The sequence below is a fragment of the Amia ocellicauda genome, chromosome 10 (genome assembly GCF_036373705.1).
Source record: "Amia ocellicauda isolate fAmiCal2 chromosome 10, fAmiCal2.hap1, whole genome shotgun sequence".
NCBI classification, from domain to species: domain Eukaryota; kingdom Metazoa; phylum Chordata; class Actinopteri; order Amiiformes; family Amiidae; genus Amia; species Amia ocellicauda.
Genome location: NC_089859.1, coordinates 13,766,236 through 13,779,002, shown reverse-complemented (window position 1 = coordinate 13,779,002; position 12,767 = coordinate 13,766,236). Strand labels below are relative to the sequence as shown.

General features: G+C 41.2%; 1 protein-coding gene across 1 annotated transcript; it reads right to left on the bottom strand.

The window, feature by feature from the left end:
• Nucleotides 1–64: 64 nt before the first annotated feature.
• On the bottom strand, nucleotides 65–11,683 carry nox1 (NADPH oxidase 1). Its single transcript, XM_066715047.1, has 13 exons — nucleotides 11,602–11,683; nucleotides 10,489–10,584; nucleotides 10,025–10,135; nucleotides 8,082–8,166; nucleotides 5,458–5,603; nucleotides 4,984–5,165; nucleotides 4,738–4,867; nucleotides 4,427–4,519; nucleotides 3,712–3,953; nucleotides 3,358–3,520; nucleotides 2,637–2,783; nucleotides 1,553–1,677; nucleotides 65–918 (listed from the first exon to the last, which is right to left on the bottom strand). Exons 1-13 carry the CDS (start codon nucleotides 11,644–11,646, stop codon nucleotides 792–794), a joined length of 1,692 nt encoding a protein of 563 aa, XP_066571144.1. The 5' UTR covers nucleotides 11,647–11,683; the 3' UTR covers nucleotides 65–791.
• Nucleotides 11,684–12,767: the final 1,084 nt, after the last annotated feature.

The window sequence follows — 12,767 nt, the reverse complement described above, 5'->3', positions numbered from 1 at the left end:
TGTGGGGCTGTAGTGAAGCCTTTGTTATTTTTGCTTTTTTTTAATGACAATCTGGAGCCCAAAATGCATACAGCCTGGATTTTATTTTTACCACAATAAGTACATAGAATAATTTGAACTCTGAAAGTAAAAAATATACATGTATAGATACAGTATATAAATATAGCTCTGGAAATAAATGAGACCACTTAACATTGACTTCTGAACTTGGAGTGGTCTCAATTTTTTCCAGAGCTGTGTATATATCTATATATAAACCTGTTGTCTTTCTAGATCCTTCTCGGTTGTTTCTCACTGGGTGGTTTTGTTGATCAGGAAATAGTTGAAACGTTTCCACCACATTACTCTTACAGGTGAGTAAACTGATCTGTACTCATTAACTCTCATGACTCATTAATTATCTAGTCCATAGGGAGGATCAGGGTGGGGGGAAGGTGGTAATCCTTGAGCATTAGGTAGTAAAATGTCCTGTAACATTTTTCAGGAAGCAATTGGAGAGAATTACAAATTTTGTTTTACATTTCTCAGCACACTGCTCAATAATGAGATGTATATGCTTTGAAACAACTGCTCACTACAGTAGTGTATCTACTGTAGTCTCCACCTCAACACTGCTTACCGGAGTGTTGAATCAACACCACTGCTGTGATGATGAAAGGTTTGTGTACCATCTTAATGTGATTTCACACGAAAGAAAGGTTTATAGGTTGAAGCTGAAGCATGAGGTCCCTCTCTGAGAAGGATGTCGCTGTCATCAGTGCAGGGTGCAAAGGTTGGTCTGGGAATTTCACTTAGAAGTTTTCCTTGTTGAAGTAAAACTTGACTTTTCGAGGATCAACGTCGGAGTACTTCACACATTTCTTCTCTAGTGTCTTTCCCAGTGCTTCCGGGCCACACAAGAACACGCCAACGACAGACCTGGAAGTACCAAACATGAAAATAAATACACCATAAGAGCTTGATGTGTGAGCTCTGAGAATCTCAATTCTTAAGAGCAGCAATGGGTGTGGCTTTCTGTTTTTCTTTGGTGAAATGTATAAAACCTCTGATTTGTATCCTATAGATAGGCCCCTGTGTTTTGCATGGCTGAAAGTTTAATTAATCATGCCATGTGAAACAGAGTCCTGCCCGTACCTGGTAGTTGTACAGCAGTTAATTGAAACCTATAGCAAATGACTGCTTTTCTCTATATTTAAAAAAAAATTAAGTATTATTGGACAGATTACAGGATTAGTTGATTAGCATAGTTACTAAAAATATCAAATGCAAATTGTGTATTTCAAAGTTAGTGACTACAAAAGAAAGAATAGAAAAGGTCACTTTTAATTGTACTTGTTTGCTTGTACTTGTACTTCTCTTCTTTATTAAAAGCTTCAGCTATTTATCTTTTATCACCATCAGAGATCACCTCACAAAGGAGTTCTACATCAGTCTGTCACCGCCTTTGCTGATAAACTTAGGCTGAAACCGAAACTGAAGATCTGTAATCAGACCCAGCCATTTCAATGTCAAGAGCTCATGAAGAAGGAAGAGAAGTGACTGAGAATCGTACGTGGGGTTTTCCTTGCGTATCTCTTCAAACTCCTTGTCCCAGTTCGGCCTTCCATACTGAGTCTTCTGTTTCAGTCCAGTGATGACATCGGTGTCTTTGTCAAAATGAACCATCACGTGAGCAGCCTGCGGACAGGAGTGGAGAAAACGCTGAAGGCCACTAGAAAAAATATTTTGCCTAACTTTTCGAAGACACTCAAGAGTTTAAGTTTAAGTTCAGAGTTCCTTATAATTCCAAAGTGTACTGATGAGATTCAGCTTTAAACTCTTGTACAGACCCTGCACAGAAGTCAAGACAAGATTCTTCTTAAGTTATTTTGTGGATATGAGTACACTTTAAACCAGGGGTTCCCAATGTCTGGTGATGGAGGGACAATTTCCGGAGGTTGCAATAGATGGGGTAGTAGAAAATGAACCACAGATGAAAACAAAATATGTCCCAAATCATACCTTTTTATTTCCTATACATTTCTGTTAGGGAACATTTATTAACCTTAATTATTGTTTTATTATTTCCCCCCCAAATTACATGTGCAATTTGTAACAGAGTTTTTTCAAAAAGTCTAAAAATATAGTCAAAGTTCAGAAAAGGGGTGGTTGAAGGTTGGCTTTGAGGGGCCGCACCAATCATCCTCGATGGCCACATTTGTCCCCTGGGCTGCACTTTGGGAACCCCTGCTTTAAACTGTAGCCCACTAATAAATTGGAAAGGGAGTGATATTAAAATATGATCTTTTGAGTCCTTTTGTTTCATAACATTGATCACCCATTACAATTCAGTCAATACAGTGAAGTTTTTACCCAATGAAAGGATCATTTATCAGGTATGACAAAATAAATTCTCCCAATTCACCAAGTATGACACATATGTTATACTGCCCTCTTCACAATGAAACAGACAGCATGTGTAATTTTCAGTTCCTGAACCTGCCCCAGACTAATACCTTTCCACAGAAAAACTCAAACAAGAAGGTGCTGTGGTGCAAGACAAATCAAAACAGGAACAAAATAACAAACGCCCACTAGAAAGTTATGTCATAATGTAAAGTATGAGATTAAAATCTTGTCTGAGACGTAGTACATACATGGCTATGGTCCCAGCCTGTAAGAAAGAGCTTGTAAGTGAGGAAGTCCTTCATCCCTCTCTCCTCCATCTCTTTCTCAAGATCTTGTAGGAGATCAGCAAACCACTCAAAAGCATGCGTCTCCCGGCACAGCCAGTAAAAATAGATCTATACAAACAAACCAGGGAGGAAATAAGCAATAAAATAAGAAATGCAGACAGGTTACAGTGAGCAGATTTTAATTCAGGGAGGTTTTTTGTTACATAAATTCCTGAACAAGGATCTTCATTTCCTTAATTTTCATATTCCAGTAATCCTCTTTATACAAATAAATTATGAGAAACACAGTGACATATCCCGTTCAAATAATAAACTTGTAATCAAAATATTTATAGCATTTTCCTCCATTCCCCATCTGTTGCATACACCACTGAGGAATGACAAATAGTTCATCATGATGAACATTTCTTGGAACCTTCTTTGCTATGAACAAAAAACTGGCTTTACAATCCTATATATTGGTAAATGTCAATGTCCCAAATTATGTAATGATTTTAATTTTACATACATAGATCTGCCTTTCTTGAAAACATTGAGCAGGTTTTTCCTGTTTTCTGATTAAGAGATTTAATTTTCATTAATCTAACTTTTTGGCAACTCTGGAAAGGAATACCAAAGTAATTGGGAATGCTCTAAAATGCCAAGAAAATGGCTGAACATCTTCCCAGCTTCTGAAAAGTACCTTTCTTGTTCGTAGCTTTGGGTTCGACTCCTTGAATTTGTACCAGATGGACTTGAGGATGGAAGCAAAGGGTGTGATCCCAATGCCAGCTCCAACCAGCATGCTAACTTCGTAGTCAAACACATCCTCACTGGCCGTGCCAAATGGGCCGTCCACAGCCATCCTGAGAGAGAGGCAGCAGAGAGGTCACACTGCAGCCAATCACAGGGATCCCGTTCCTACCACTTATTATTTCACATCAACAAGTGTCTGAGAAATATAGTATTGCAGCGTTAGAAATGAAACTGTTGCCCAGTGACATAGACCCCAATTAGAAAATGGCACTTCTTATAGGTTTTCTCTAAAGAAACGTACTTGGGTCCCTGTGCCCCCTCCGGCAACTGGTCCAGCTTGCTGATGAGCTCCCGTGTCCAGTCCCCCACAGAGCGGATGTGCACACTGAAGAAGTCCTCCTCAGGGGCAGAGGTCATGGTGAAGGGGTGCCACTCCAGCTGGGAGATGGACGGGCAGTTGAGGAAGATATACTGGCCCACTTCCATCCGGAATCCTGACTTCATCAGCTGCAGCTCCAGCACATTGGAGGGGTGGATGACAATCTGTGAGAAGAGCCAGGCCAAAGGAGTAAAGACAATTAATTAATTATACTGCTCACTGGGTTGGCTAACTGTGGCCTACTGTCAAAAAGCACCCCCAACAGTAGATATGAGCAGTGTTCTTCCATTTTAATCATTGAAAGCTACAGGTTCTTTTGCTTTCCATTCCACCTGAGCAACCACCTAATTCAACTAATTGAACTAATTCTGCACTTAATCAAACCTGCTGGACCCTTTTATCCTCCACATAATGATTTAAAGAGGTTTTTATGAAAAAATGCAGGGGAGCAGTACTGAATTTGAAGAACACTGCAACAGAGAGTTCACCCTGTGTAATTATACCAGGGCGTATTGGAACAGGTGTGCCCCTCCTATCTTGATTATCCAGTGATGTCACAAAAGGAGAATCAAAGGAAATAATGCCAGTAAAGGTATGCTAGTGTCAGTTTCCCGCTCACTCCCAGATGTCCTCTCACCTTTCTGTACTTGACTTCCTGCAGATAGCGAATGAAGCGCAGCACACGCTCGCACAGGTATATTATCATGGGGCCGATGACCCACTTCCATGTCTGAGGTTGTAACACAGAGAGAAATGACAGTCACACACCTCAAAACAAAGAAAACACTCAATGGACATTTCGAACCTGTTTACTTTGTCTTTGTTTCTTTCTAAATCTACTTTCAGTTTGTTTGACATTACAATATAGTCCAATGACCAACAGTCTTTTCTCCACAGAAAAAATAACACTGCCCCCCACAACTTTATTGAATGCGATTTGACATTTACCCCAGGCTCCCCTCCTTCGAACTGTGGAATAGGACACTCTGAGATTTTGCCCCAGGACAGCGGCTCGTTCCTGCAGAAAGTGACATTGTGCACCAGTATGCTCTCATCGGTCTGGTGCCGCACTATACGCCTGAGAGAAGAAGAGCAGGTGGCGTCAGCACTGTGACTAGCAAAAACCATCCGTTGGTTGAGATGTTACGCAAATTACATTCAACTGGTGAGGAAATTCTTTAACAAGAGGCTTACCCCGCTCCGTGAAAGACCAGGCCTGCGTAGAAGATGATGAAGAGGTGGTGGGTGTACCAGAAGACCTCGTAAAAGCTGCGACGGATGACTTCCATGGACGAGGTGATCATGAGGATGAGGCAGAGGGTGATGACGACCCCGGTGAGACCCGCGATGGTGGTGAACACCACGAGGGTAGGCGTCTGGGACACAGAGGGAACCAATCATGGCCTGTCACAATGCCACCCCCCACTCCAGTCCCCAAGGGCCTCACTGAGCTGTGCTGCTCTTTCCATAATAAATAAATAAATTAATCTTGTTAATGTTCTTTTATTTAACCTTTAACATACACATTTTCAATTATTTAATCTACAATCATTTACATTTCAGGACAATTCCATTGCAAAGACAGTGTCTCTCTAAAAAACAAAGATCATTAAAAGGGCATTCCTGAAGGAGCTGTAAGAAGAGGATCGGTTAATAAATGGGACTCACGGCAGTCGTGGAGCGAACAGGATTAAGGAAAGTTTCATTGGCCACATCTCCTAGCTCAGAAAGCTCTGTGCTGAGGATGTCGTAGTATCCTTGTCTGCTGTTGTTAAACCACTCCACATTCAGCAGGTGGGCAATGGTGTGGACAGCTACACCAATCAGAAAGCAGGAAGGGGGCAGGTGAGAGTCAAGGTTGTGAAGTGCAGATTCTGAGTCTTTACAGTCACTCACTTCCTTCTTTCCTTTACACTGCAAATGAGTACAGGCACTCCTTTACAATATTAATTCAGAATTATGTTTTGTAGTCCAGTCACAGTTACCTGGGAATTAAAAATAGCCATGTGGCATTGGATTATTGTTCTTTTGCATTTTAAAGAGAAAAAAAAGGTATCCCATGTTAAAATACTGTGGATGATAGATGAGTGCCTTGCTTTATGGTTAACAATAGTGTGTGTGTTTGTGTGTGTCTACAAAAGCAAAGGTGAAGCACACAGTTACCAGCTTGCCAGTCAATGAGGAAATGTTCCAGTGAAGAAACCATTGTTTTTTAACTGAAAGAATGGTTTCTCACTGGAACATTTCCTTATTGGGGCTTTGGAAAGTACAGCTTCACAAAAAAACGTCAGGAACCGTTATTGTGTGAGTTTGCCCGTGGCTCTGTGCTATTTCATTGTTAATTGAAGCCACTGAGGCAAAACTGTCTGGAGAACTAGTTGTTATGCTGGTTGGTATGTTTTGCAAATAGATCTCACAGCCTACTTTTATATGAGGGGAACTTCCAAACTGTTCTGTGGTGTTGTTCAAGACTGCTTCATGCTATTCAAACTATTACATACATATACAGTGCATCCGGAAAGTATTCACAGCGCTTCACTTTTTCCACATTTTGTTATGTTACAGCCTTATTCCAAAATTGAATAAATTCATTATTTTCCTCAAAATTCTACAAACAATACCCCGTGAAAGAAGATTGTTTGAAATCTTTGCAAATGTATTAAAAATAAAAAACAAAAAAAGCACATGTACATAAGTATTCACAGCCTTTGCCATGACACTCAAAATTGAGCTCAGGTGCATCCTGTTTCCACTGATCATCCTTGAGATGTTTCTACAACTTGATTGGAGTCCACCTGTGGTAAATTCAGTTGATTGGACATGATTTGGAAAGGCACACACCTGTCTATATAAGGTCCCACAGTTAACAGTGCATGTTAGAGCACAAACCAAGCCATGAAGTCCAAGGAGTTGTCTGTAGACCGCTGAGACAGGATTGTATTGAGGCACAGATCTGGGGAAGGGTACAGAAAAATTTCTGCAGCATTGAAGGTCCCAATGAGCATAGTGGCCTCCATCATCCGTAAATGCAAGAAGTTCGGATCCACTAGGACTCTTCTTAGAGCTGGCTGCCGGCCAAACTGAGCGATCCGGGAAGAAGGGCCTTAGTCAGGGAGGTGACCAAGAACCTGATGGTCACTCTGACAGAGCCCCAGCGTGTCTCTGTGGAGAGAGAGGAGAACCTTCCAGAAGAACAACCATCTCTGCAGCACTCCACCAATCAGGCCTGTATGGTAGAGTGGCCAGACCGAAGCCACTCCTCAGTAAAAAGCACATGACGGTTCGCCTGGAGTTTGCCAAAAGGCACCTGAAGGACTCTCGGACCATAAGAAACAAAATTCTCTGGTCTGATGGAACAAAGATTGAACTCTTGTCTGGAGGAACCCAGGCACCGCTCATCACCTGGCCAACACCATCCCTACAGTGAAGCATGGTGGTGGCAGCATCATGCTGTGGGGATGTTTTTCAGCGGCAGGAACTGGGAGAGTAGTCCGGATCGAGGGAAAGATGAATGCAGCAATGTACAGAGACATCCTTGATGAAAACCTGCTCCAGAGCGCTCTGGACCACAGACTGGGGCGAAGGTTCATCTTCCAACAGGACAATGACCCTAAGCACACAGCCAAGATAACAAAGGAGTGGCTACAGGACAACTCTGTGAATGTCCTTGAGTGGCACAGCCAGAGCCCAGACTTGAACCCGATTGAACATCTCTGGAGAGATCTGAAAATGGCTGTGCACCGACGCTCCCCATCCAACCTGATGGAGCTTGAGAGGTCCTGCAAAGAAGAATGGGAGAAACTGCCCAAAAATAGGTGTGCCAAGCTTGTAGCATCAAACTCAAAAAGACTTGAGGCTGTAATTGGTGCCAAAGGTGCTTCAACAAAGTATTGAGCAAAGGCTGTGAATACTTGTATACATGTGCTTTTTTTTTTTTTTTTTTTTTTTTAATTCTTAATAAATTTGCTAAGATTTCAGACAAACTTCTTTCACGTTGTCATTATGGGGTATTGTTTGCAGAATTTTGAGGAAAATAATTAATTAATCAATTTTGGAATAAGGCTGTAACATAACAAAATGTGGAAAAAGTGAAGCGCTGTGAATACTTTCTGAATGTACTGTATGGTAAGCTGGCTCTGATGAGGAAAGAGGTGCTGGGGACACAAAAGAAAAGGTAAATCTATAAACCAATCACTAGAAAACAAATCCCATGGCTCCGAGTTCTGGCCTAATATCACAGTGTGACCTTTACCAACTTTAGAAAAATTGATGGTGGGATCAGAGGAACTCACCTGTCATCAGTGCGATCATGTACGCCGTCAGCTTGTGGAAAGTCAAGTTTTTATCCAGCTGTTTCCTCATAGAACGCTTGCAACACTGGACACAGAGGGGACAGTGTGTAAGTACAAAATAGTATTCCTGGAAAAGACTGTCTGCAATTAACTGAATTACTGGCGGCACGCTTGTTAACACTAGCCCAGACTGTTCTCAAGGTGTTAATGCTACAGGAACCAGTCTAACTCTAACTGATCCTGGGGTGTGCATATTTTCTCTCTCTCTCATATATATATACACAGTGAGGGAAAAAACAATTTGATCCCCTGCTGATTTTGTACGTTTGCCCACTGACAAAGAAATGACCAGTCTATAATTTTAATGGTAGGTATATTTTAACAGTGAGAGACCGAATAACAACAAAAAAATCCAGAAAAACGCATTTCAAAAAAGTTATACATTGATTTGCATGTTAATGAGGGAAATAAGTATCTGACCCCTTAGACTTAGTACTTGGTGGCAAAACCCTTGTTGGCAATCACAGAGGTCAGACGTTTCTTGTAGTTGGCCACCAGGTTTGCACACATCTCAGGAGGGATTTTGTCCCACTCCTCTTTGCAGATCCTCTCCAAGTCATTAAGGTTTCGAGGCTGACGTTTGGCAACTCGAACCTTCAGCTCCCTCACACAGATTTTCTATGGGATTAAGGTCTGGAGACTGGCTAGGCCACTCCAAGACCTTAATATGCTTCTTCTTGAGCCACTCCTTTGTTGCCTTGGCTGTGTGTTTTGGGTCATTGTCATGCTGGAATACCCATCCACGACCCATTTTCAATGCCCTGGCTGAGGGAAGGAGGTTCTCACCCAAGATTTGACAGTACATGGCCCCGTCCATCGCCCCTTTGATGCGGTGCAGTTGTCCTGTCCCCTTAGCAGAAAAATACCCCCAAAGCATAATGTTTCCACCTCCATGTTTGACGGTGGGGATGGTGTTCTTGGGGTCATTCCTCCTCCTCCAAACACGGCGAGTTGAGTTGATGCCAAAGAGCTTGATTTTGGTCTCATCTGACCACAACACTTTTACCTAGTTCTCCTCTGAATCATTCAGATGTTGGCAAACTTCAGACGGGCCTGTACATGTGCTTTCTTGAGCACGGGGACCTTGCGGGCGCTGCAGGATTTCAGTCCTTCACGGCGTAGTGTGTTACCAATTGTTTTCTCTGTGACTGTGGTCCCAGCTGCCTTGAGATCAGTAACAAGATCCTCCCGTGTAGTTCTGGGCTGATTCCTCACCGTTCTCATGATCATTGAAACTCCACGAGGTGAGATCTTGCATGGAGCCCCAGACCGAGGGAGACTGACAGTTATTTTGTGTTTCTTCCATTTGCGAATAATCGCACCAACTGTTGTCACCTTCTCACCAAGCTGCTTGGCGATGGTCTTGTAGCCTTTTCCAGCCTTGTGTAGGTCTACAATCTTGTCCCTGACATCCTTGGACAGCTCTTTGGTCTTGGCCATGGTGGAGAGTTTGGAATCTGATTGATTGATTGCTTCTGTGGACAGGTGTCTTTTATACAGGTAACGAGCTGAGATTAGGAGCACTCCCTTTAAGAGAGTGCTCCTAATCTCAGCTCGTTACCTGTATAAAAGACACCTGGGAGCCAGAAATCTTGCTGATTGATAGGGGATCAAATACTTTTTTCCCTCATTAACATGCAAATCAATTTATAACTTTTTTGAAATGCGTTTTTCTGGATTTTTTTTGTTGTTATTCTGTCTCTCACTGTTAAAATACACCTACCATTAAAATTATAGACTGATCATTTCTTTGTCAATGGGCAAACGTACAAAATCAGCAGGGGATCAAATACTTTATATATATACAGTGAGGGAAAAAAGTAAGTTAAAGAAAATAGATATTAATGGGTTGCTTTTGAGGAGCAGGCCAACTTCTGTCTCACCATGAAGGATCCTCGGACTAGAGACAGCAAGTTCCTGCACACTGGGAGCAGGATCAGCAGGCAGTTAAAGTTGAGGACAGCAGCAGGTGCGCGTGCCCATGACAAGGCAGACTGAGAACACAAAAGACTGGCATCACACAGGGCAGACTACTGCTGCCATTCCCACAATAGCAACTGCTGCAGAACCAACTATTGCTGTGGTCTGCTTTGGATGCTCATCATCGACTGCGTTGCTTCTTGTCACCTGGCAAAATTCTGTTTGTAAGCAGGTCCCGGTAAGCTTGAAAAGGTGATCTTAAATGATGCCAATATAGAGCACTGCTATGCCTATCCTAAAGTTTTCTTTGCCTCATTGAGTCACAGCTGCGTTGGCAATGACTTGAGTTGCTGAATCTCAGTGAGAACGTGTGGCCCTGCCTGGGGTCATAACATAGAAACATGTGCGTTGTAGTGACAAAACTCACCCCAATAAGATGGCGGGTGTAGATATACTCATCTCCCAAGTCGTACAAAAAGTAGAAGTATAAAAACAGGAATATATTAATTGCCATCCACACAACCTGGAATAAACAACAAACAAAAACAAATATTTTATAAAATCACTTTGCCCAGGAACCATGCAGTCCCAAGCAAAGCACAATACACTGTAAAGCACATGCTTTTTAAATCTTTCCAATGAATAATGAATTTAAGCGTCACAGTAAAATGCATGATTGATAAAGCAACCATTTATAAAGAAATTACACTGTATCCGAGTGTAAAACCTCAAATAATGTGGGGGCTCTTTAAGATAATGGTTTAAATCAGTGGTTCTCAATCCTGGTCCCCCTACTCTGCTGGTTTTTGTTCCAACCGAGCTCTCAGTTATTTAATTGAGCCCTGAACTAATAATTTGCTTACGTTTGACTTTGTAAATTGTGTAACTGATACAAAGTTGGCTCCTTATAATAATGTCCTTATATAATTTTATACTTAACAAGAGACATTGCATCACAAACAGTCCAGGTGACAAACAGTCAATACTGTTTAAAAAAATAAAAGGCTCTGATTTAGGAAATTATGACTTCAATGAAGGGTTCAATGAAGTAATCGAGAGCCCCTAAGGGATTCCTCCAGGACTGGTCTAAATAGTTAAAGAGTTAATTATTACTCTCTCGTCTGTTGATAATTGCTAAATTACCGCCAGTATAAAGTCGAATGGTAATTTCAAAAGCTAACCATATACGTTAAAATATAAAATGATAAAATGATAAAAGCAGCCTAAAGGTGCAATCTAAATATATACATAATGATAAAGATAATATGTACACCTCTGGAAAAATTGAGTCCACTGCAAAATGATCAGTTTCCCTGGTTTTACTATTTACAGGTATGCGTTTGGGTAAAATGAACATTTTTGTTTTATTCTATAAACTACTGACAACATTTCTGCCAAATTCCAAATACAAATATGAATGGAATGGAATGGCTGCCATACATGTAGAGATGCTGATTTAAGACACATTGCAGTGGTCTCTTAATTCTTTCCAGAGCTGTATGCATCGTCGTCATCAGTCATAATACAGAATAAACCTTACCAGTATAAGAGCCGATAAGCCATGGTTTACAATCCAGTTGCCCATTCTGGTAGGCCGAGTCTTGCCAGGTGCTGTTTCTGTACAATATAAGACACCTGTTGGCATGTACCTAACTTTAAATGCACATGCAAACCACGCCTTTCAACGAGCGCACACACGGGTCCCGAACTTGCAGCGCATATTTCCGCAGTTCTGCGCAGATCTGCAGACATCCACCGATCCCATTGGTGGAGCAGCGCAGATCCGCCCAGGACCGCGACTAAAGTTTATCGAGTGATGTTGCCGTGGGCGTCGGTCTTACCAGGAACATTTTCCAAAATTGCTGCATCCAGTAATTCAGGAAGAAGACAAAAATAAAGTACATTTCCTACTCCACACAATACATTGTCTTGTTTATGATGTCGTTCTTCACGTTGCAAAAGAAAAGCCTACATGAATACAAATCAATATCGGTTTTGTTCAGCAGTAAGAGGGAGGATTTTGAATGCTTGGCTGAAAATGTGCTGTTTGCTTTAGAGAAGCAGATTTACCCAAGAGGTCAAAAGAGCCGATTCATTTCTCTCTTCATTCATTCGGTCTTGTAGCAGTAAACTGAAGAACCCGATTGTATTTGAAGTTCATTTAAATTCATGTCAACAAAATATTGCTAAAGTCGTTATGGTTTTTGACCCTTAATACATCTTAACAATGGCTTAAGTCAATATGTATTATTCACATTATTTAAAATCATTGCCAACACCACATGCATAGAGTGAAAGCTTAAACATTAATCGTTTTTGTTTTGGGTGGTATTGTCATCATACTAACAATGTGCCAAACTGGCTGGCATCTGTGAGAAGACTGCCAAGGCTGTATAATCATTATTTTACGATTTTATCTCCGGTTTTGAATCATTAAATAAGTTACAAGAGATTTGTCTAATTAAACAAATCCCCCTTCCAGGGTTACTATTTCATCTACAAATCTTCCAGTTAGCAGCCCTGTACATTTATAAATAATTACACAACACTCCTTAACTCAGCTCAGTAAATAGTTTTAAGTTTAATGAATATATTTAACTTGTGCATTTCTTTACCGGTAGTGCAAGAAACCTAAATTACATTTGTTTTTAGCTTTAAGGAGAGTGTGCAAAGTCTTACCCAAGAGTTTATTTAGAGGTACATTTT